Source organism: Vipera berus (genome assembly GCF_964194415.1).
Source record: "Vipera berus genome assembly, chromosome: 9".
NCBI classification, from domain to species: domain Eukaryota; kingdom Metazoa; phylum Chordata; class Lepidosauria; order Squamata; family Viperidae; genus Vipera; species Vipera berus.
This window is the reverse complement of record NC_138212.1, coordinates 2,964,779-2,988,517: the sequence shown is the minus strand read 5'-3', so window position 1 is coordinate 2,988,517 and position 23,739 is coordinate 2,964,779. Positions and strand designations below refer to the sequence as shown.

The 23,739-nt window shown below is 49.1% G+C and overlaps 1 protein-coding gene across 1 annotated transcript in view; it reads right to left on the bottom strand.

Moving 5' to 3' along the window:
* Positions 1 to 8,101: 8,101 nt before the first annotated feature.
* Positions 8,102 to 23,739, bottom strand: part of EHD2 (EH domain containing 2) — a 28,023-nt gene continuing 12,385 nt past the window's right edge. The window contains exons 3-5 of the mRNA XM_081334877.1: positions 14,388 to 14,800; positions 9,495 to 9,659; positions 8,102 to 8,657 (exon numbers count right to left, since the gene is read on the bottom strand). Of these exons, the coding sequence (XP_081191003.1) occupies positions 8,121 to 8,657; positions 9,495 to 9,659; positions 14,388 to 14,800 (1,115 nt within the window). The 3' untranslated portion in view covers positions 8,102 to 8,120. The remainder of the gene's footprint in view (positions 8,658 to 9,494; positions 9,660 to 14,387; positions 14,801 to 23,739) is intronic.

Here is a 23,739-nt window from a genome sequence, read left to right as displayed (position 1 = left end):
GTGGCTAAGGCTGAGAGAAGGATAGGCTCAACGGGAATACTGAAGAGAAGAGCATCACGGGATGAGAATTAGACGGGATGGGTGTCCCAAAGGTGCTTTTTCAGGAGGCAACTGGACTTTTTCCTTGAAGACGTTTCGCTTCTCGTCCAAGAAGCTTCTTCAGCTCTGACCAGATGGGGGGAATGGAGAGGATTTGTATTCCTGGCAGACAGCTGGTCGTTTGCAGTCTTTTTAGAGAGTAGTTGAGGCCACTTGGAGGTTTGTCTGTGTCCGCTGGTTTGAAAGGGGGGGGGTCCATGTTAGATGTTTTGTGCCAGCCATTGGCAGTTACCCCCATTGGAGAGAGTGTTTTATGGTTAGGGAGGGGCCGAGACCCCCCATAAATACCTCTGCTCAGGGGCTGCTCTTTGTTCTAGTGCTTCTCATCTTTCTCTCTCTCTTGCATGCATTCTCTGTCTATCATACAAGCATGGATGCCTCCATGCCATATAGCTCTTTTTATATAACCTATCGATGAATAAAGCTTCATAATGATTGCATTTCTGCATCCTGCCTTTTTTACTTGGAAGCACCTTAACGACCCATCGATCTCTCGTCAGAGCTGCTTCACAGTCCAAGAGGCCATCTGTGTCCAAGTGGAACAGGCCTCTCTCAACAGAGAGGGCGGGGTGCAACATCCTCTATCTCCAGCCTACAACACAGTCCTTTCAGCAGCTCCAAGAAGGCTCCACACCCATTTGCACCACTCAGATGATCCTGAATACCCAGACAAACCTCCAAGTGGCCTCAACGACTCTCTAAAAAAAAAAGGCAAATGACCAGCTGTCTGCGAGGAGTATAAATCCTTCCGTTTCCCCACCACCCAGTCAGAGCTGAAGAAGCTTCTTGGACGAGAAGCGAAACGTCTTCAAAGAAAAACAAGAAAGTCCAGTTGCCTCTTGAAAAAAGCACCTTTGGGACAACCAGGACGTGGAGGACTGAGTGTCTCCATAGACGGGGTGGGAGAGACTTTCCGAATCTAATCCTTGACACTGAAAGCTGGATTATTTAAAAGCCCCCAAGGAGATGTCTGTCCTCCTTGCTCTGGAAACTTGGGTGCAGAGGACAGCCAAACCTCGGGGGATAATTAGTTCTGTGTACAGCCACTAGGGGGCAGGCTGATCCCAGCGCTTTGGAGCTGCGGTGGGACGGGAGCTGGGTGTGGCTGGGGAAGGCAAGGAAAATATTTGTCTGTTTTTCTAGCTCTGGACTCAGCCCGCTTTCTCAGAGGGCAAAGGAGGACTGGTGGGGTGGGGGAATGTTTCCTATGAGTCATTTGGTCCCACTTGGTTAAGTCAAAAGTCATCTTGGCAGCGTCCAAAATGATGATGATGATGATGATGATGATGATGATGATGATGCGTGCCCTGGCTTTTAATAGGTCTTAAAAGCTGAAGGAGCGTGGCGGCGCCTTTCCCAACACACATTTATGAAAGAGCCGAGGCTTTTGTCGACTGCAGCTGACTTCCCCTATTACTTGGAGGGATAGACTGAGGTGGGATTGAAGTTGGGGTGAGCCAGAGGGGGGGGGAAAGCTTCAGGAAAGAGGTTGGCACGCTCTGACTCTGTTCCTAACCCCAAACGTGCCTTTGGGCATTGTAGCCCCATCAGGAAGGAACGGCAGAAACACGCACAGCAAAGGGATTTCCTGCGTTCAGTTGGAGGGATTGATATACTGCAAACAACCTCTTTTATTTTCCAGGCATCCGTGGGGAAACACACCCAACAACGCTTTCCAAAGGAGGAAGCAAATCTAAGATGCCAGAGTAATTTTCTGTCAAACTCTCCACGTACAGATCGGCTCTTCCTTCGCCCATTGTATGCAATATTCTCATTCCTCGCAACATCCTCAACATCCTTAAGACCAGGTTGAGCTTATATGTATATGTGTATGTGTATACGTATATGTATATGTATATGCTGTATATATATATATATATTCACAAGGCTGCAGCTTTTAAAAATGCTGGGAATTCTGGGCTTTCTTCCTGCCCGTTTCAGACCTTGAACAGCTCAAACCCTGCCAAGGCCAGGCCTTGAAATCAGCTGAAAATCATGCCCAAAGGCTTTCCACAGCAACTGGAAAGGTGTGTGTGGGGGGGAAATTAAGTATTGTCCTATTATTTCCCCCCTCCCCTTCCCAGGCCTGAGTTTTGCCCCCATGCCCGTGATTGGAACAGCCAAGGAACGCCTGTTTTTTTCCAGCTGAGAAAAGAATGCAACATTTTTTCTTTGGCCGGCCTGGGAGAGGCTGGCAGCAGCTCAGGCCCTGCTGACTCACAGGCTGGGGCTCCGGGCTGCACCCAGCCGGGCTGAGTCCAACATATGCAACCCAACATTCCTCCTGTAACCTGTCAGGCGGGGTATAATACACTACAGCACAGGTAGTCCTCGGCTTACCACAGTTCATTTAGTGACCATTCCAAGGGACAGTGGCCCTTAAAAAAGTGACCCTTATGACCGTTGCAGCATCCCCCGTGGTCACAGGATCAGACTTCGGACGCTTGACTCATATTTATGACAGTGGTCGTAAATAGTGGCTCAACTGTGGTCGTAAATCGAGGACTACCTGTATAAGGCCTTGGATGGGAGGGGTTGGACTAGAAGACCTCCAAGGCCCCTTCCAGCCTTGGATTCTATGAAAAACAGCCTGGGAAAAAGTCCAGGTTATGATGTCACAGGAGTCTCCATTGGCCTCCCCTGGCAGAGTGTGGTCTGTGCTGCCATCTAGTGGTCGTCTGGATTCTTGAAGGCCATACTGTACAGCAGGGGTCCTCAACCTTGGCAACTTTAAGACTTGTGGACTTCAACTCCCAGAATTCCTCAGCCATCTCATTGTTAGAGCCACTTTGGATATGGGGCAGGGGGGAGGGGGCAGCCTCTGGGGAAACCTCAGGAGGAAAGGCACATGGTTTTTCCCAAGCCAAATTAGGGCCCTAGATCTCCTGGCCTAGATGGTGGTGTGGTTTTTTTTCAGCCAGAGCTGGGATATTATTTGTGCAAAGCATGGCTTGGGTGCTACCTTATGTGCCTTTGCTAAGATCGGTGGGCAGTGGGTAACTCCTAGACCGGGGTTTCTCAACTTTAAGACAGGTGGACTTCGACTCCCAGAATCCCCCAGCCTTTTTCTGTGAAGCCTCTTTTCCTGACGGTGAGAACAATATAGCCGTGGAATGGCTTGCCTCCAGAAGTTGGAGGTTATTAAGGAGAGATTGGACTGCCATGTGTCTGAAATGGTCTAGGTCTTCTGCTGGAGCAGAGGGGTTGGACTAGAAGACCTCCACGGTCCCTTCCAGCTCCCTTCTTCTCTTCTGTGCAAAGCAATCCACAGTGAACAGCCAGGCATGGTTCAGATCAGTAAATACGATATTTATTCCAACGGAAGTCTTGTCACAATAACAGAGCCGTGTCGTGGGAACCGCACGGGAGGCCCTGACTGCGCTCCTGAGTGCCAGACGCTCAGCCAAAGGTGGTGGTTGAGCCAGAGACCCTGACTGTCCCCATTCCTGCCCCCCCCCCACACACACAACGGGATGAAGTCTTCTCAGCATCCAGAGGGGAACTGCCCTCTCCTTCCTCACAATGGTGCGATTCAGCCGGTTTGCACTACTTCGGCAGAACCGGTAGCTGATTTTTTGTTGCCTGGGCCCAGAACGGATTTCCGGAAGCGGCATCCACACAGAGAACCGGTTGTTCACCTATTTGAATCCCGCCATTCCTTCCTCAGCACCCCAGTGAGTGGGTCAACTCTGTGCAAATGAAGGGGGTGTGGATTGCACCCCTCCCCCCCCTTTGGAAGTGGGAGGGATGCACTCTGCAGGAACCAAACGGGAAATCGGGGCTTTTGGGGAGAGCAGAAGGACCCAGCCAAGCTAAATAAGCAAACAACAACAAAAAAATACAGGTAGTTTTCGACATATAACCATTTGTTTTGCAATCATTTAGAAATGGCCCTGGGGAAAAAATGACTTACGACCGGTCCTCGCAGTTACGACGGTTGCAGTATTTCCACGGTCAGAGGGTTAAACTTTGGGGGCTGGGCAGCCTTCCAGGATCCTGGAAACTTCCCCAGCCAGCTTGCCACAAGCGCAATCAACGGGGGAAGCCCGATTCGCTTAATGAAATACATGATTCGCTTAAGGACGGGAAGAATCCTCTTAATAACTGTGGCAAAAAGGTGGCAAAATCAGGCGTGAGTCACACTTAACGACTGCCTTGCTTTTTGCCGTGGAAACTCTGTTCCCAATTGGGGCCGTCAGCTGAAGGCTACCTGTATTTATGTTTTAAATTTGCATCGTTGTTCTGGTTGCGTACTTGGGGGGCGGTGTCTTGGCTTCAAGAGACAAAATTTTACCTGCCAGGGCGGAAAATAGGAACCAACTCTGGTGATAAGTCGGGACCCGGGCCTGTGCAGCGGATTAAGGGAGATTACAGGAATTTTTAAAAACAACAACCCAGGCTCCGTTTTTGTTCCTGGTTCTTTAGTTCTGCTCTGGGAGGAAATGTCTCCAGACTCTCCCCAACAGCCTCAAGTCATCCCTAGGACAACTTCCAAGCGAGATGGGTAGATTAAAACAAAAATGTGTTACAGGTAACAAAATAATAATAACATGCATGCCGGGTTTTTTTTGCTGTAGCAATACATTATAGAAATGGATGGGTGAACGGGGAAAGGAGGCGGATCAAATGTGAGATTTGGCTACAGGGGGGAAAAAGTTTCAAAAAAACCCACAACTCTGGATGGAATAAAAGGAGGTTTGGCTGCTGCCTTATCTTCATGGCAGCTGGAAGCTAAATCAAACAATAAAGCTAACGTGGGCTGCATACCTTTGTGTGCCTCTGTTAAGGTTAGGTTTTGCAAGCTGCGTGAGAATCTGAGCGCTTATTTTCACTTCTCTTAAAGCAAGTGGCTAGATCTCAACACTGGAGAGTAACGGTTGGAAAGGTGCTTAAGTCTTTTCACTTCCAGCCTTTTAATGTTTTTGTCCCCTTGATCAGAACAGCTAAAAAGCTATTATGGGAGGGGAAGAAAATGCATACAAATATCTGTAACTGAGACTGCCCCTAAATCTCGTTCCAACATCCTTTAGCCTATATGTGTGTGTGTGTGTGTGTGTGTGTGTCTGTGTGTGTGTATCTAAATATATATGTGTGTGTGTGTGTGTGAATATATATGGATTTGGTGTAATATATATATATATATATATATATATATATATATATATATATATATATATATATATATATATATATATATATATATATATATATATATATATATATATAGTATATATATATATATGTATATATATATATGGATTTTTTTCTTAGCCTCTTTTTTAAAAATAGAAATCTTGTGTTTGGTAATATTTCTCTCTATTCAGTCCTAATTCTAAATAGGTTATTTGTACACACTGCAATATATCCCAATGGCTCAACGGATTACTTCAAAAGGCCCCCAAACAATATTTAGACCATCGGGACGATCAATCTGTCAAGGCCAGAAGTGAGTCTAAAGCGAGTGGCCGTTAAAAATCCCACGTTATTTCAAGAGTCTAAGGTTGAAAGCTCATCCATCCCACAATTTAAGGGTCTTCTGCAGGGTAAGATTCCCAGATGGGATTCCTCAAAATGCACAGTCCTACAAGGAATCCCAGGCTGTTGCCATCAACTTCAGAAAGAGACACCAAGAACACGCTGGCTTCTTCCTTTGCTCCAGTTTTTTTTTTAACTATTAGACACATTTGTGATTGAGACGTCTTTTTGCAGAGAGAGAATTCCCAGGATTCTTTGAGTGAAGCCAGAATGGTTATGCTGGTAAATTAAGCTAGATGTCCTAGTTTGGCACAATCCTCACCCAGGTCTGAAGAAGCAGCTTGGGTAACACGAGGGCAAGATATTCATCGTCCTCCTGCATGGTCCCAAGAAGAGTTCGGCAAAGGATGCGGGAGGGCAAAACGAAGAGAGTTATCCTCAACACCAAATGGATCTCTCCAGTTGGGTCAAGCACCAAAGGATAGCTCCTTTCCATGGTCCTTCAGAAGAGATTAGTGCAGGGCTGTCAAACTCGCAACGTCACGTGACGTGTCGCGACGTATCGTGACTTTTTTTTTGCCATTGCCGGCAATGGGGTTGGCGCGGTTTGGCTATGATGTATCCGGCCCGTGGGCCGGCGGTTTGACACCCCTGGATTAGTGCTTTTCTTTGATGAGTGAGACAGCTGAATGGCATCCCTCTTGCAAGACCGGATGCCGTGGTTTCGTCTCTGAATGTTGAAAGCCGCTTGGCTTTTTGGAAGGGAAGTCCAACTTGGTGTGAGATTAAGAGCGTGGATGCAAAGGCAGCCCAGTGTCCTGGTTTTGTTCTAGGCAGCTTTGAGCTGCTCAGGCTTCCCATGGCTATGGCGTTTAAGAAAAATCTACACATTATTTGCGCTCAGGTTTAAATGCCCTGGTGTGTGGTTGAGAGGCAGCTGTTCTCTTGCGACCTGCCCCAAAAGTTGGCTTCTAGCCAGTACTGAGAAATGTCAGGATCTACTGCTGATTGTATCCTGCAAGTGAAGTTCAGACTTCACGTTAGGGGCTTCCTCGCTGAATAAAGATCCTGCTACTAGATTCCCTGGGAAGTATGCCATTCCTGCTTTTCCTTCCAACCAAGGACCTGGCTCTCGTTTTCTTCCTGCCCCCTTTTTCCCCCCACCTGTTCGAAAACTACTGCCGATTTTTTGAGATGGACCTTCCTTCAACTCCTTCGGCCCCAGCAATGCGCTAGTTTATCCCCTGCAACTTAGTTGGATTGTCCTGGATCCCCAAGGGCCGTGTCTTCTCCTCGGCCGCCTCCCAAGGAAAAAAGGGGGAAAGATCACTCGATCTCCAGAATAGGTCCCTACGGTCCCATCCCCTGAATGCTGCAACGTAGCAGCATAGCATTTTAGGGGTTGGAAAGGAAGCTACGCTTAGATGTGCAAGCTAACGGTGGGAGTGACAGGCAGGAAAGAATTTGGAGGAAATTCTCACCAACCACTCATTCTGCGGGCCTCCGTGGAAAAGGATGCCCTCCCAGATCTGATGTGTGAACTCGTCTGATGGTAGGCCTGGGTCTGGCTCAATCTCCACAGCGTCCTGTGATGGTAGTCTTCTCATCCATCACCTCTTCTCGCTTTGGGAAAGGTCTCCTCCAAGTTGTCTCTTCTGACAGAAGAAAGAGTGGACAGCGTGGAGCATCCCTGCTTCCATCTCATTCCATCGCGTCTGCTCCAGAAAGAAAGCAACTCAAAAGACGGACCTACGATCATTTCAGATGCCACCTTCAACTGTGGCTTTTGGGGGGTCGACGCTGCTTGTAGCAACCAAGGGGCTGCTTCCAGACGCCTGTCTCTGATCACCCTTGGTCCTTCTTCCTTCAACTGACTGAAGGGAGTCCATCAAGAACCAGCCGTGGGAGGAGCAGTCAACTAAGGGGTGGTGGTAAACAAACGGTGGTCAAAAGGCAAGATGGAACGGAGAAGAGATGTTGACCATTGCTAGTGAGACTGGAGATAAAAAAAGCTAGAAGATCGAGACCATCCGAAGCCTCGGTCGATAGCAGATCTGGCCATGGACTATGAAAGGGAAGTAAAGCCCGAGATGGGTCCAGTGCGGGCCAAACTGTGACCTGAATGGACAGTTGGAACTAGGCATGGAGGAAGTAACATTTTTAGGTAGTTCGGGAAGCAAATGAAGCTGCGTTTGGATTCTAGGAAGAAAGACCTTGTGAGAAGCCTAACGCTGGAGATACTTAGGCTTGTAGACATTGTGAGATCACCTGGCTTGATTCCGCATGAGGAAACGAGGTTCTTTCAAGTGGACGGGAATCGCTTAAAGACCGGAAGGGAGGGAGAAGTTTCAGCTGGAAGCCTGGCTTGGGGAGGAAAAGAGCAGAAAGCAGATTTCCAATGCTGTGCTCAGCTGCTAGGTGAGGCCTTCATAAGGAATTCAAGCCAGAAAGTTTGCTTCGAGGATACATTGGAGAAGACCCAGCACCTACTGAAGCAATTCAAGTCTGGTGTTAGGACGGGGGGGAGGCAAACTCAGGAAGCTTGCTTACTCAGCCGAGCCCTTCTGGCGACGCTTGGAAGGGGGAACAAGATGGCGGGGCAGGTCAGAGGGCAGACCATGGCCCTCGAGTTTGACCTCAATGAGGTGGCTGGCCAGAGCAAACTCCTCATCATCCAGCATGCCATCCCGGTCAACATCGCTCAACTTCCAAATCTTCCCGAGGACCGAGTTGGGCAGCTTGGTGGTGACCATCCAATTCTTGGCCTTGGTGCCGCTCAGCTTGCCATCCATTGGGGAGAGGTTGTAGAAGATCTCATCGTACTTGGGCTTGTCTTTGGTCACGATCCACTCGTCGTCATCCATGCCCTCGTAGGCGCCTTCGGTCGCTCCCTCGATGAAGGGGCCGTTGCGCGTGCCATCAAAGGCTCCCCCTTGGACAATCTGCTCCGGGAGCTCCACCTCCTCCTGGCGCAAGAGGGGCATCAGCTTGGCAATGTCGAGGGTCAGCAGTTCATCCAGGTTATCCACCATGCGGGGCTTCAGCCCGTGGAACTTGGTGAAGTCGTGCACCATCAGCATCTCCTGCAAGAGAACCGGCGAAGAAGAGAGAGGAGAGCTTCAGTCATCCATCCACCCCTGTGCAACTCAGAAGCTTCGATGTTAGAGAACTGTTGGACAACCTGGAGCTAAGGAGAAATTTCCTGACAGTGAGAAGAATTCTTCGGTGGAACAGCTTCCCTCCGGAAATTGTGGGTGCTCCATCACTGGAGGCTTTTAAGAAGAGACTGGACAGCCATTTGTAGGCAACCTTGGCTCTTTCATGACTCGTGGACTTCAACTCCCAGAATTCCTGAGCCAGCCATGCTGAGGGGACAGGGAGAGGTTTCCATGCTGAGCCATGCTGGCTCAGGAATTCTGGGAGTTGAAGTCCACACGTCATGAGGGGGCCATAGTTCCCCATGCTGGCTCAGGAATTCTGGGAGTTGAAGTCCATGAGTCATGAGGGAGCCATAGTTCCCCCATGCTGGCTCAGGAATTCTGGGAGTTGTCCATGAGTCATGAGGGGGCCATAGTTCCCCCATGCTGGCTCAGGAATTCTGAGAGTTGAAGTTCACGAGTCATAAAAGAGCCAAGGTTGCCTACCCTTAGCCTAGCCCCTAGGCCGCTCTATGACTCATGGATTTCAACTCCCAGAATTCCTGAGCCAGCCACGCTGAGGGAAAAGGGAGAGGTTTCCAAGCTGAGCCAGGCTGGCTCAGGAATTCTGGGAGTTGAAGTCCACCAGTCATAAAAGAGCCAAGGTTGCCTACCCCTGGCATAGGCTTTCCTGCTTGAGTAGGGATTTGGACTAGAAGACCTCTAAGGTCCCTAACAGCTCTGCTAGTCTGTTATTAATTAGATGCCCCTTGTCCTCCTCACCTGCATTTTGTTGCAGTCGGGGAAATCGCCCGGGGAAATATGATGCTCCAGCTGGATCTTGGCAAAGATGACCGGCAGCTTGTTGATGAGCTGTTTCTTCTTGTTGTCCTTGCCGAAGACAGACGGCATCTCCCGCTTGAGGTGGCTAATGATGTGGGCATGGACCTGAGAGGGAAGAGAATTGGAGGAGAAAGAAGCTGTTTGGCCATTAAAATTAAGTCCATCGAAAGAGGAGGAAATGGCTCCTGAAGAGCAGTTGATGAAGACCAACCCCATCCTTTCAGGTTGACAGGAAAAGATAAATCTGGGAAGAAAAAGAAAGCAAAATGGGTGGGGGGAGCAGGGGGGGGCAAACACCCTGGCTCAAAGCACCTTCCTCTCGTAAATAAATACAGGCATCCCTCCGTTTTTAAGAAGATAGGGGGATGTTTAAACGTTTTGTTCTATGAAAAGATCATTGCCATTTCTCCAAATCCTCCTTCTCTACTCCAGCTGGAGGCAGTTCCCTAGGCCTTGTGATTGTCCAGTTTCAGTCCCAAAATAAAAAGTGTGGGATCATTACCACGGTTAAACTAATGCTGGCCCTGCCCACGGATAATATATGTGACAGGCTGCCCTAAATTGCAAATGTCCAGCACCCATTTAAGGCCAATCCACACTTTTGAGATTGCTCTTTGACGAATCTTTTCATTTGAGGTCCAGCTTTTTATTATTTATTTATTTATTTATTTATTTATTTATTTATTTATTTATTATTTTAAAAAACGTGGGGGGAGGACACAGGTGGTACGGGAGCTTTGCATTAGAAAGAACCCTTCCATTTTAAATGCAAAGTTATATCAAAGATAATGAGGGGAGTCGAGGCTAAAACTTAGGAAGAATGATGCAGCAATTGGACGTGTCTGGTTTAATGAAAAGGGATAGCGGGAACCTGAAAGCAGTCTTCCAATATTTGGGGGGCTGCCACAAAGAAAAGGGGGGTCAAGCTATATTCTCCAAAGCGCCTGAAGGCAGGACAAGAAGCAACGGATGGAAACTCATCAAGCAACTAAGCTAGAACTAAGGAGATATTTCCTGACAGTGAGTGGAATTAACAAGTAAAACAGATTGCCTCCAGAAGCTGTGAAGGCTCCAACACTGGAGGTTTTTAAGAAGAGACTGGGCAACCATTTGTCTGAGATGATATAGGGTTTCCTGCCCGAGCAGGGGGTTGGACTAGAAGACCTCCAAGGTCCCTTCCAATGCTGTTATTCTGTTAAATACAAAGTTACACCAAGTAGGGTGACTTGGAGATTTCTTTGCCAAATATCCCCAATCCTTTGATGTGAGTTTCTGCTGAAATATCCCCTCTCCCCAGGAAGAGTATTAAAATTGGATCTGCCCCTTTTCAAAATTAATCGCTGGGATGGAAGGGGTCCAGTCCAGTCAATTCCACTTCACAGTTAAACAATGTTTAATTAAGTAAGCATCTGCATGCTGAGCTCAATTAGTCTGTGGCTGATTTTAAACATGCCTGCAAAATTGGTATTGAATGTTGTCATTGTTACGAACAAAACACGCCTGCAATTCAGCAAACAAGATGAACCAGTTCTGGTTTGGTTCACTTGCTAGGAACAAGCCTCTCTCACAGAGAGAAAGGCCCTGAAAGCTGGAGAATGGCAGGGGAAGATGGGTCTATTGCAGTTTTTTCAAATTTGACAACAGTGTGGACTTCAACGCCCAGAATTCTCCAGCCAGCACGCAAGTTGAAGATGGGTGGACTTCAACGCCCAGAATTCCCCAACCAGCGTGAAAATTGATTCCACGATTTGAAATGCAGACATCTTTAAATTGCCCGATTTGAAAAAAGGTGACGCAGCGCCTTCAGATCAGGTTGAAATCCTGAAGATCAGCCCTCAATCAATATACATGGTTCTCAGCTAGATGAGCCGAGACGCTGACTCAGTCAGGAAAAGTTTTCTGTGATTCTGCCACAGAGAACCAGGTTGAGCGATCTTTTCTGAACTGGCTCTGATTCATAGTTGGCTGGCCCAAGGGCACAATACGTCCCTTGGTGGGGACAAAAAGGATGGATGATTCTCTTCGAGAGAAAGGCGGATGTTACAGCTAGGAAATGATGCGACCTTAAGGACCAATAAATTTGTGCGTAATTTTTTTCCTCTGTTCCTCCCTGTCTTCTTTTCCAGGAATGACCGAACAACAGCCATTCCTTTAATCAAGGCCATGGAAGGTGCAGCCTCGTTGGAAACACTTAATTGGAAAACCAGAGCAGAAGGAGGGAGGGAGGGGGAGAGGAAAGGGGAGAGAGAGAGAGAGAGAGGGAGAGAGGGAGAGAGAGAGAGAGAGAGAGAGAGGAAAGGGGCCCATAAACAGATTGTACTCTGCAGCACAATGCAGACTTCCTTTGTTGGGATGTGGCCATTGTGGACAACAGGAAAAGCCGCAATAAATGCTGGGACCCCAGCAACAGCCTTCTCCAATGGGAAGGAGGGAGGCCCCCTGTCCAAACAGGGGAGAGATTTAAAGGAAGGAGCCCTGGTGGCGCAATGTAGTATTGCAGGGTAATTCTGCCCACAGCCTGAAGTTTGATCCTGATTGTCTGTTTTTCTCTCTCTCTCTCCCTCTCCCTCTCTCCCTTTCTTCCTCTCTGTCTCTCGTTCTTTCCCTCCTTTTTGCTTTCCCTGTCCCATTACAATCGGATTTTGGGGGGCTGGTGTGAACCCCTTCCCTTCACTCATGAATCCTTGCTAGGAGGCGCCTGCCTTTCCTTGAGCCAGGCTGCTAAAACTGGGGCGTCCCTTGGGCCATCGACTGACTCGCCTCCTTGCTCCTCCACAGGTGGTGAAGCAACTCTGCTTTTGGCTTTGGCCCCGGAGAATTCCGTTGCAAAAGAGGATCTGTTGTGCCATTCTTTCACAACAGACACACGCTGGACTTTTGCAGCCTAACCTTCTTTCTGAGGGGAAGATCTCTTTGCCAGCTCCGTCTGGGTGCAGTTGCCTCCTTCGGGCCGTGGCTTAGAGCCAGGGCATTTCCATTGGCACCATCTATCCACTTTCTCCATCGCAGAGGAACGTTTATCCTACTTCTTTCTCCTCAACTCCTGGCCCTGTGATGGCCTTGTCTTTCTTCATCTATCTTCTTCTGCATGCTGGGGAAGGTCCACCCCAAGGATAACTCCACCCCCCACTCCCCCACACAAACTGAGCAATGTGCCATGTGCAGTGAGGCGTGTACACTTCTGTACACTGGGGAAACAAAACAACCGCTTCACAAACGCATGGCACAACCTAGCAGAACAAACCCATCAGGACCAGATTCAGCAGTCCACCTGCGGTTGAAAGGCGAAGGCCGCTCTTTCAAAGACTGCAAAGTCCACATTTGGCACAGAGAGGACCGCTGGTTTGAAAGAGGGGTCAAAGAGGCCATCTGGGTCAAAATTGAAAAGCCTCCCCCTCAACCAAAGGGGAGGGATACGACATCGTCTATCTCCAGTCTGCAACACGGTCCTTTTGGCAGTTCCAAGAAGGCTCCACACCCATTTGCACCACTCAGGTGACCCCAAGGACACAGGTAAGCCTTCAAGTGGCCTCAACGACCCTCTAAAAGAATGCAAACGACCAGCGGTCTGCAAGGAGTATAAATCCTTCCATTCTCCACCATCCAGTCAGAGCTGAAGAAGCTTCTTGGATGAGAGGAAAAACAAAGTCCAGTTGTCTTTTGAGAAAGCACCTGTGCTAACCTGGATGGCTGAGAATCTCCCTAGACATGCTGAAGAAAAGTTTTCTTAATGCCCATGGGGAGCATTTCAACCCCCCCCCCCAGTTCCATTGGAATGTAAATCTTCCACCAGTGGTCATGAAGAATTCAGTAGAAGATTCGTCACCAGAATGGAAGCCTTAATGGGCAAATGCGGATATATATTTTTCCTTCTTTCAGTAGAACTGAGTTCAGGTAGGCCTCAACTCACAACCATGTGTTTAGCGATTGCTCCAAGTTATGATTGGAACAATTAGCCAGCGGAACAGCTTGCCACCAGAAGTTGTGGACGCTCCAACACTGGAGGTTGTTAAGAAGAGACTGGACAGCCACTTGTCTGGAATAGTATAGGCAGGGGTAGGCAACCTTGGCTCTTTTATGACTCGTGGACTTCAACTCCCAGAATTCCTGAGCCAGCGCCCTCTTGACCAGGAATTCTGGGAGTTGAAGTCCACAAGTCATAAAAGAGCCAAGGTTGCTTACCCCTGGTATCGGGTTTCCTGTCTGAGCAGGAGATTGGACTAGAAGACCTCTAAGGTCAACTTTATTATTCTGTTATTCTGTTACAAGGATTGTGGCATCCTGGATTTAGGTGAGTGCCATTTGTGATCCAGCCAGCTTCCGACAAGCAAAGGCGGATTTGTTTAATGTCTGTAGAATTAATCAACAAAAGCTGTGATTCGCTGAACAGCTGTGGTAGCGCAGTGGTTAGAATGCAGTATTGCAGGCAAACTCTGCCCACTGCCATCAGTTCGATCCTGACTATCTCAAGGTTGACGCAGCCTTCCATCCTTCTGAGGTCATTCAAATGAAGGACCCAGATTGTTGGGGGCAAATGTACTGACTCTGCAAACCGCTTAGAGAGGTCTGTCAGGCACCGCAAAGCAATATATAAGTCTGCTCTTGCTAAAAAAAAAAAGTCATAAAATTTGGCGCAGCTCACCGAACAACCTGCTTGCTGAGCAACGGAGATTCTGCTCCTAATTGTGGTTGTAAGTTGAGGACCACCTCCATGTCCTTGATGAGGTTGGTCTGCATCAATAACTATCTGGCTGATTTCTTGACTTGTCTTCTTCCTGTCTTTCTCCTCCCCCCCCCCCCACTTTTCCGCTTCTTCAGCTTCCCAGGACTTACCCGGACCAAGCGAGCCCTCTTGACCAGGTCATTGAGCTTCCTCAGGGCAGAATTCCGGGGCAGGTTCTGGATGTCCGTGAACAAGTCCTGCTCCTCAAGCTCAAAGAGCCGTCGGTTGTCAGAGATCATCAGGGGCTCCGACCAGAAGGACCCGATGTAGACACGCAGCACTTCGGGTGTGTTGAACACTTTGCCCAGCGACCACATCAGGGCGCCGTAGACCCGCATCAGCTGCTGTGTCTCCACCATGTCGGCCTTGTTCAGGACCACCCGGATCTTGTCCTCGTTGCCCTTGAGGGCGCGGATGGCCTCGGAGAACTCGTCGGAGATCTCCAGCTTATGGGCGTCAAAGAGGAGGATGATGAGGTCCACGCGCTCGGCAAACCATTGGAGCACGGCTGGGAAGTCGTAGCCTGTGGGGGAAAAGAGAGCCTCGGGGAATGAAGAGGTCGTTTTCTGCACCCGTGCCAGGCGCGTTCCTCACTCGTTTCCCATCAGTGTGCGACCACGAAGGGGCCTGGAATTTATGTGGCGAAGTGAGAAAATAGGCTAAGGGAGTTTCTTGCCCCGTTTTACCACTTTTCGTGCCATGTTTGTTAAGCGAATCACCGGAGTTGTTAAATTAGTAACACGGTTGTTAAGCAGATCTGGCTCCCCCCCCCACACACACAAACTGACTTTTCTTGTCGGGAGGTCTCAAAAAGGGGATCACGGGACACACATACACACACCCCGGGACACTGCCACGGACATAAATGTGAGTCAGTTGCCAAGCGTCCGAATGTAAATCATGTGACCATGCAAATGCTGCTGGAAGTTTTTAAGAAGAGACTGGAGAACCACTTGTCTGAAATGGTATAGAGCAGACATGTCAAACACAAGGCCCGGGGGCCGGATCCCGCCCACAAAGTGGTTTCATGTGGCCCGCGAAGCCATCCTGGAAACAGTGAGGGAACGGCCCCCACTGCCTTGGCCCTGGCCCAGAGACCCTCCTTCTGCCAGAGACCCCCAGATCTGTCCCACTCCTGCCCAGGCCCCCATAGGCACCCTTGAGGGCAACCGCAATGCTGATGCGGCCCTCAATGAAATTGAGTTTGACACCCCTGGTATAGAGTTTCTTGCCTGAGCAGGGGGTTGGACTAGAAGACCTCTAAGGTCCCTTCCAATCTATTCTATTCTATTCTATTCTATTCTATTCTATTCTATTCTATTCTATTCTATTCTATTCTATTCTATTCTATTCTATTCTGTTCTGTTCTGTTCTATTCTATCCTTATTCCATATTTTCTATTCTATTCTATTCTATTCTATTCTATTCTATTCTATTCTATTCTATTCTATTCTATTCTATTCTATTCTATTCTGTTCTATTCTGTTCTATTCTGTTCTATTACTCTTATTCTACTCTACTACTCTTACTCTACTCCAGGGGTGTCCAACTCAATTTCATTGAGGGCCGCATCAGCATTGCGGTTGCCCTCAGGGGGCCGGGTGGGTGTGGCCTGGGTGGGCGTGGCCTACTGGGTGGGCGTGGCTAGAGTGCGTATGGCCTACTGGGTGGGTGTGGCCAGCTCTACATCGTTCGCATCGAGGGTGCCTATGGGGGCCTGGGCAGGAGTGGGACAGATCTGAGGGTCTCTGGCAGAAGGAGGGTCTCTGGGCCAGGGCCAAGGCAGTGGGGGCCGTTCCCTCACTGTTCCCAGGATGGCTTCGCGGGCCACATGAAACCACTTCGCGGGCCGGATCCGGCCCCTGGGCCTTGTGTTTGACATGTCTGCTCTACTCTATTCTACTCTACTCTATTCATTTTCATTCTCTTCTCTTCTCTTCTCTTCTCTTCTCTTCTTTATTTCTATTTTTATTCTGTTCCATTATTTACTATTCTATTCTATTCTATTCTATTCTATTCTATTCTATTCTATTCTATTCTATTCTATTCTATTCTATTCTATTCTATTCTATTCTATTCTATTCTATTCTATTCTTGCCCAGTGCAGAGTTAACCAGCTGTGAGCAAAAGAGAATTAGATGTAGCCTCAACTTGATGGAGCAACGCATGTTCCTCCACCGGTCTCCCCATCTTTTCAAAACCAGAGCCGACTTTTGTTTAGAAAGGGAAGAGAGGAAAAGCACAGCCAGCAAGACGTGTTCTGGTACAGTTCCTTCCCCTCACACCAACCTGGACACCCCCTTCCCGTCCCATGAAGCAGATTTTCCATGGGCTGGACTCTGCTCCCTCCTCCCTCCCTCCCTCCGTCAAATCTAAACAAGCTTTGGGCTGGAGCCGAGCCACCAGCCCCAGCCGCTCCTGCCTGCCTCTTGGCAGCTGAAGTTCACAAGGGCTGTTTCACAGCACCAAAAAAGGAAATCGACTCTTCCATAGGAAAGTTTGAGCCAGGGGCCTCATTGTTCTGACCGATTAAAGAAAACTCATAAAGATGGAAGATCTAAATGCGAAGGGGGAAGGGCTGGCCGGGCAAGCCTTATCTCGGTCCACCAAAAGGACTCTCAGGCCTCAAAGGGAAGTCGAGGTTGGCAAAGGTCACCTAAATCACGGTGTATGTTTGGCTCCGAATCTGGAGTCTTCTGCTCTTGCAACATTGAGAAGATCTCTGCAATTAAGGAGAAACTTCCTAACGGTGAGGACAGCTTTGCCTTCAGAAGTTGTGGGCGCTCCATCCCTGGAGGCTTTTATGAAGAGACTGGACAGTCACTTGCCAGAAATGGTATAGGTTCTCCTGCTTGAGCAGGGGGTTAGACTAGAAGACCTCCAAGGTCCCTTCCAGCTCTATGTTTGTTTGTTTGTTTGTTTGAGAAGTGGGTGTCTGCAGTTTGTTCTCCACTTACTACTCAAAAGATTTTGGTCATCAGACTACAAAAAAGATGTTGGGACTTTGGAAAAAGTTCAGGGAAGAGCAACTGAGATTATGAAAGGTCTGGAGATGAAAACCTATGAAGAAGGGCTGCTGGACTTGAGTTTGGCCAGTCTAAAGAAAAGGAAGAAACAGGGGTGACATGATAGCAATGTTCCAGTATTTGAGGGGCTGCCACAAAGAAGAGGGGGTCAAACTATTCTCTAAAGCACCAGAGGGCAGGACGAGAAGCAACGGTTGGAAACTGATCAAGGAGAGAAGCAACCTGGAATTAAGAAGAAACTTCCTAACAGTGAGGACAATTAACCAGTGGAACAGCTGGCCACCAGACGTTGTGGGCGCCCCATCACTGGAGATTTTTAAAGAAGAGGCTAGACAGTCACTTGTCTGAGATGGCATAGGTTCTCCTGCTTGAGCAAGGGGCTGGACTAGAAGACCTCCGAGGTCCCTTCCAGCTCTATTCTATTCATCAAGGAAAACAGGAAAATATAAATCCAGGTTGACTCAGGCCCTTGGGACTCAGGAGAGGAGACAAGGGAGCCTAAGGATGAAAATCATCATTTCCAAGAAAGCTGGAGCTGGTCTTTTAGCAAATCTGGGACCAGGAGCCTCTGCAGGAAATGGGGTCACTTCTGCCTTTGCCGTCAGCCACGGGGTTTCCGGTGAACTTTTAAAATGGCAGGTTTTTACGTACGCAAATCTCTAGGCAGGCTAGAACAGAAGGATATTGTTTTAACATTCCTTGCAGATGGCAAATTTCCAAAGGAAAGCACTAAAATATAATATTTTTCCTTTCTTCACCTTTTGGCTTGTTTGGCAGCAGAATTCGCACTGTGGCCATCCCCCCCCCCCCGAGAGCCCACACTGCAGGGGGCTGACCCACCCCAACGCCAGTCCTTTGGGGGCAGAAAGAGTTTGGACTCCAGGGAGTTCGGCTGCGTGAACGATTCGGCCTCAGGAAGGGCCGCTGAGAAGTCACCAAACGCTGGGAAATATTTTGACTTTTTCTTCACGTGTAATCGGAACAGGAGGGGGAAATACAGGTAGTTCTCGGCTTAGGACCAGCACGGAGCCCCAGATTTCTGTTGCTAAGCGAGACAGCTGTCAAGTGAAATTTGACCCCTTTTACGACCTTTCTTGCTACCGTTGTTAAGTGAAACACTGCCGTTGTTAAGACAGGAACAGACTTGTTAAATGAATCTGGCTCCCCCATTCACCCTGCTTGTCAGAAGGTTGCAAGAGGGGAGCGCGTGACCCCGGGTCGCTGCCACCGTCGTAAATATGAGCCAGTTGCCAAGTGCCTGGATTTTGATCACGTGACCGCGGGGAGGCTGCGACGGTCGTGAGTGTGAAAAACGGTCACCTGTCACTTTTTTCGGTGACATGACTTCAAATGGTCACTAAATGGAAAGTTGTAAGTTGAGGGATGCCTGCCCTGCAAGGCTTCCAAATGGAGCGTATGGAAATTTATCAAAGAAAAAAAAAAGAAAAAAGAAAAACCCCTAAATGGTTTAGAGCCCTCCCACAAGGTAAAAATATTAGGGACGAAGAAAGAAAATCAGAACATACAGTAATTATATGTAACAGTAGAACTTTGCGCAAAAATTCATCAACAACTCCTTGCCGAGCGCATCAGGGCTGGCTGAAACCAGTTGCAAAGTCTGTAACGGGACACAGCTGGTTTATAAAAGACAGAGGTTAAATTTTAAAATAAAAAAAATGGCAAGGCCAACGATTAAGAAATGACTGAACTTGGCCAGACAGGTTTGGTTCGATTTCTGCAATCCTGCTATTTGGGCTTCAGTTTCTGCAAAGTTGAAATTTGTGCACAATTTGACTAGCATGTGGGACTATAGAACACACGAGTGATTGGCCCAAAGTCACCCAGCAGGCTTCCATGCCTCTAAGGTGGGACTAGAACTCACCGTCTCCTGGTGATTGGCCCAAAGTCACCCAGTCAACTTCCATGCCTCTAAGGTGGGACTAGAACTCACCGTCTCCTGGTGATTGGCCCAAAGTCACCCAGTCAACTTCCATGCCTCTAAGGTGGGACTAGAACTCACCGTCTCCTGGTGATTGGCCCAAAGTCACCCAGTCAACATCCATGCCTCTAAGGTGGGACTAGAACTCACCGTCTCCTGGTGATTGGCCCAAAGTCACCCAGTCAACTTCCATGCCTCTAAGGTGGGACTAGAACTCACCGTCTCCTGGTGATTGGCCCAAAGTCACCCAGTCAACTTCCATGCCTCTAAGGTGGGACTAGAACTCACCGTCTCCTGGTGATTGGCCCAAAGTCACCCAGTCAACTTCCATGCCTCTAAGGTGGGACTAGAACTCACCGTCTCCTGGTGATTGGCCCAAAGTCACCCAGTCAACATCCATGCCTCTAAGGTGGGACTAGAACTCACCGTCTCCTGGTGATTGGCCCAAAGTCACCCAGTCAACTTCCATGCCTCTAAGGTGGGACTAGAACTCACCGTCTCCTGGTGATTGGCCCAAAGTCACCCAGTCAACTTCCATGCCTCTAAGGTGGGACTAGAACTCACCGTCTCCTGGTGATTGGCCCAAAGTCACCCAGTCAACATCCATGCCTCTAAGGTGGGACTAGAACTCACCGTCTCCTGGTGATTGGCCCAAAGTCACCCAGTCAACTTCCATGCCTCTAAGGTGGGACTAGAACTCACCGTCTCCTGGTGATTGGCTCAAAGTCACCCAGTCAACTTCTATGCCTCTAAGGTGGGACTAGAACTCACCGTCTCCTGGTGATCGGCTTAAAGTCACCCAGCAGGCTTCCATGCCTCTAAGGTGGGACTAGAACTCACCGTCTCCTGCTTTCTAGCCAGGTGCCAGGTGCCTAATGTGCTGTAAAATTATGGGTCTGGATCAAGCAGCAGTATTGGGGGGCTGTTTTTTCCTGCATGGGCCTGTTCTCTCCACTGGCTGAACTTTTCCGAAATTCTAGCTTTCCTATTTGTTTTAGGAAGGAAACACTCGAAGCCGAAAGATAAAGAAGTCAAGTTCCAGGGTCCAGGGTGTGTTCAGGCGATACCCTGAGCAAGGTTGGGAAAGACAGGAGTCAGAATGGAAGTGTACAAAAGGTGAAAGAGGTTTCATCTTGTTTGGGAGAGGTGCCACCTGATGAATTCCTTTGCGACAGGAAACTTAATAGGAAAAAAAAAGAAAAAAGAACGAGGCTGTCCTTTGCCAAGAAGCAAAAAAAATATACAATTTAATAGGATATAATGGTTTGGCCGTTGCCCTGCAGAGGCACAGAAGTGAAGGATGGGCGAGCACCAAGCTAACACCAAAACAGGCTCGCGTCTGGGGACATCCTGCCTCTCTCGGGCTTTACCTGTTGAATTTGGGCTGACCGTGCGGCTGTTAACAATCTACGGCGTGTCCTCGAGTGGCATTTTGAGGAGCGCGGGGAGTTTTTCTCTGCTTGGAAGGATCAAGGCAGCAAGGCTTCAGGGTGGGCACAGGCGGGTCTAGCAAGTGTCAACTCGCAACAGGGGTTTGTTCTTGACATAGGGAGCCTGTGCCCGGTTGTGTACCTGTGCAGGTGAAGGAGCCAACGAGCAGGGCGGTTCCAGGCAGGCTCAGGCTGGCAAACCTGTGGCGGGCCTTTCCTACTACCTTGGTAGACAATAATATTATAATCCATAGTGGGAGATGGATATGTGGCTGGGTGAGCGGGGAGGAATTCGTCCTGTTCTATATAGACCACAGACTGTGCGGTTCAGGGAAATTGTAAGGTAAAAATACCAGAGGTTTTTTTTCTTTGTATAAAGTATTGTATAGAACAGGGGGAGGCAACCTTGGCTCTTTTACGACTCGTGGACTTCAACTCCCAGAATTCCTGAGCCAGCCTGGCTCAGCATGGAAACTTCTCCCTTTCCCCTCAGCATGGCTGGCTCAGGAATTCTGGGAGTTGAAGTCCACGAGTCATAAAAGAGCCAAGGTTGCCTACCCCTGGTATAGAAGGAGAGAGAGAGAGAGAGAGAGAGAGAGAGAGAGACAGATAGAGAGAGATAATTTTACCAAGTCCAATTCAGGTCAAGCTATTCCATTTTTTTATTACAAGTAACTCAAGGCAGCAAACATACGAAATACTTCTTCCTCCTTCTATGTTTCTCACAACAACAACCCTGTAAGGTTGGGTTGGGCAGAGAGTGTGTGACTTGCCCAAAGTCACCCAGCTGACTTTTGTGCCCAAGGCGGGACTAGAACTCACCGTCTCCTGGTGATTGGCCCAAACTCACCCAGCCGGCTTTCATGGCTAAGGTGGGACTAGAACTCACTGTCTCCTGGTGATTGGCCCAAAGTCACCCAGTTGGCTTTCGTGCCCAAGGCGGGACTAGAACTCACCGTCTCCTGGTGATTGGCCCAAACTCACCCAGTTGGCTTTCATGCCCAAGACGGGACTAGAACTCACTGTCTCCTGGTGATTGGCCCAAACTCATCCAGGCAGCTTTCGTGCCCAAGGTGGGAGTAGAACTCACCGTCTCCTGGCCCACAACAATGCAGCTGACCTTTCACGCCTAAGGTGGGACTAGAACTCCCAGCCTCCTGGTTTTTAACCTAATGCCTTACCACTGGACTAAACCGGTTCCCTGACTCCCTCCATTTGACAACCTTCGGTGGGGCTGCCCGATTTTTTTCCCTTCCCCCCCCCCCAATCTTATTTTGCGGAAGCTAACGAAAGGGAAGAATGGGATAGCGGAGAGGCAGGCGGGAAACGGCTCAGAACGGGAACACCCCTTATTTATTTACAGTATTTTATTGATGCAAGCCCTGAGCGTGGGGCCATGTCTCACCCACCCTCGTTTCCTAGATACTAACTTTGCAGCTATGCACCACCAGGCGTTCTGCCCTGAGAAAAACCTTTTCCTCCTCAGATTTGGCATGCAAGGGACATTCTCTCGGCATGGAGTTGGCAGGCCAGGAGGCCGGCGTTTTCCCAAGGACCTTTGGAAGACTTGGCTCCCCACCTCTGCATTTTGCAACGTACTTTCTCTGCACACTCTGGAGCAAGAATGGTCCAGACGAGGGAATCGCTTTGCATCTCCAGACGGCACCTCTGAGTAAGCCTATTTGCGATGTAGGAAATTACACGGGGTTTGGATGGCAACTCTAGCCACCTAGAGTCACCCCCAAACATCAAGATGGGTGGGATACATGGTAATCCTCGATTTACGACGATTCCTTTAGTGGCCGAAGGTATGGTGGCACTGAAAAAAAAGCGGCCGTTTTTCACACTCACGACCGCTGCAGCATCATGGGATCAAAATTCAGCCGCTTGGCAACTGACTCGTATTTATGACGGTCGCGGCGTTCACCCCCGGGGGTCACGTGATTCCCTTTTGCGACCGTCTGTCCGGCAAAGTCGATGGAGGAAGCCTGGTTCACTTAACAACCGTGTTACGGTACTAACTTCACAGCTGCTTATATAGCCACCGCGGCAAGGAAGCTCGTACAGTGTGTGTGTGGGGGGGGGGGAGGAAAAAAAAACTCACTTAACAAATGTCTCACTTAGCAACAGAAAGGTTGGGCTCTGTTGTGGTCCTAAGACGAGGAATACCTGTGTAAATTTAATCAATGAATGGAAGTGATCACGCAGCAGTTAGGAGCCCTCGGTTCGCAAAACAGCCTGCTTAGAAAGATTGCTTTTTTTTTTCTCCCCCCCCCTGTCCCGGGACGCTGCCTGTTTGATGGAGGAGATCGCTCTTGAATAGCAGAGAGGCTAGAACAGGGGTAGGCAACCTTGGCTCTTTTATGACGCGTGGACTTCAACTCCCAGAATTCCTGAGCCAGCTATGCTGGCTCAGGAATTCTGGGAGTTGAAGTCCACGCGTCATAAAAGAGCCAAGGTTACCTACCCCTGGGCTAGAATGACAGAACTGACCTCCTCTTGCTGAGAAAGCAAGGGAAAACTCTCCTCCGTGAGGATGCAAATTCCTGGCCCATAGTTGCCATAAACAAGACCAAAACTGACCAGCCAGCCGTCCTTCTCTGCTTCGGCAGCCTGAGGTGGGGCACATCCAGATTCTCGGCATACTTCAGCCTGAAATCTGGAGATAAGCATCTCTGTGGGCATCCTAGGCGAGGGAAGAGGCCAGCGGGGAACAACTCAGACCCAACCCAACCCTGCCAGAGAGAGAACTCGTGGTTCCAAGGGGAGGCGAGAGTCCAGGAATGTGAACATCCAAGGGAGGGTCAAAAATATCCCATTTTCTCCTCGTGGGGGAAGTAGGGTGGAACTTGTTCGCTTCGCCGGGCTGGAGAGCCCCCACCCTGGAATCCCCTTGCAGGAAGGCAAGGCAAGAAACAACAGAGGGAAACTAATCAAGGAGAGAAGCAACCTGGAATTAAGGAGAAACCTCCTATCTGGGAGGACGATTAACCGGTGGGACAGCTTGCCACCAGAAGTTGGGGGGTGTGTGTGCTCCAACACTGGAGGTTTTTAAGAGGAGACTGGA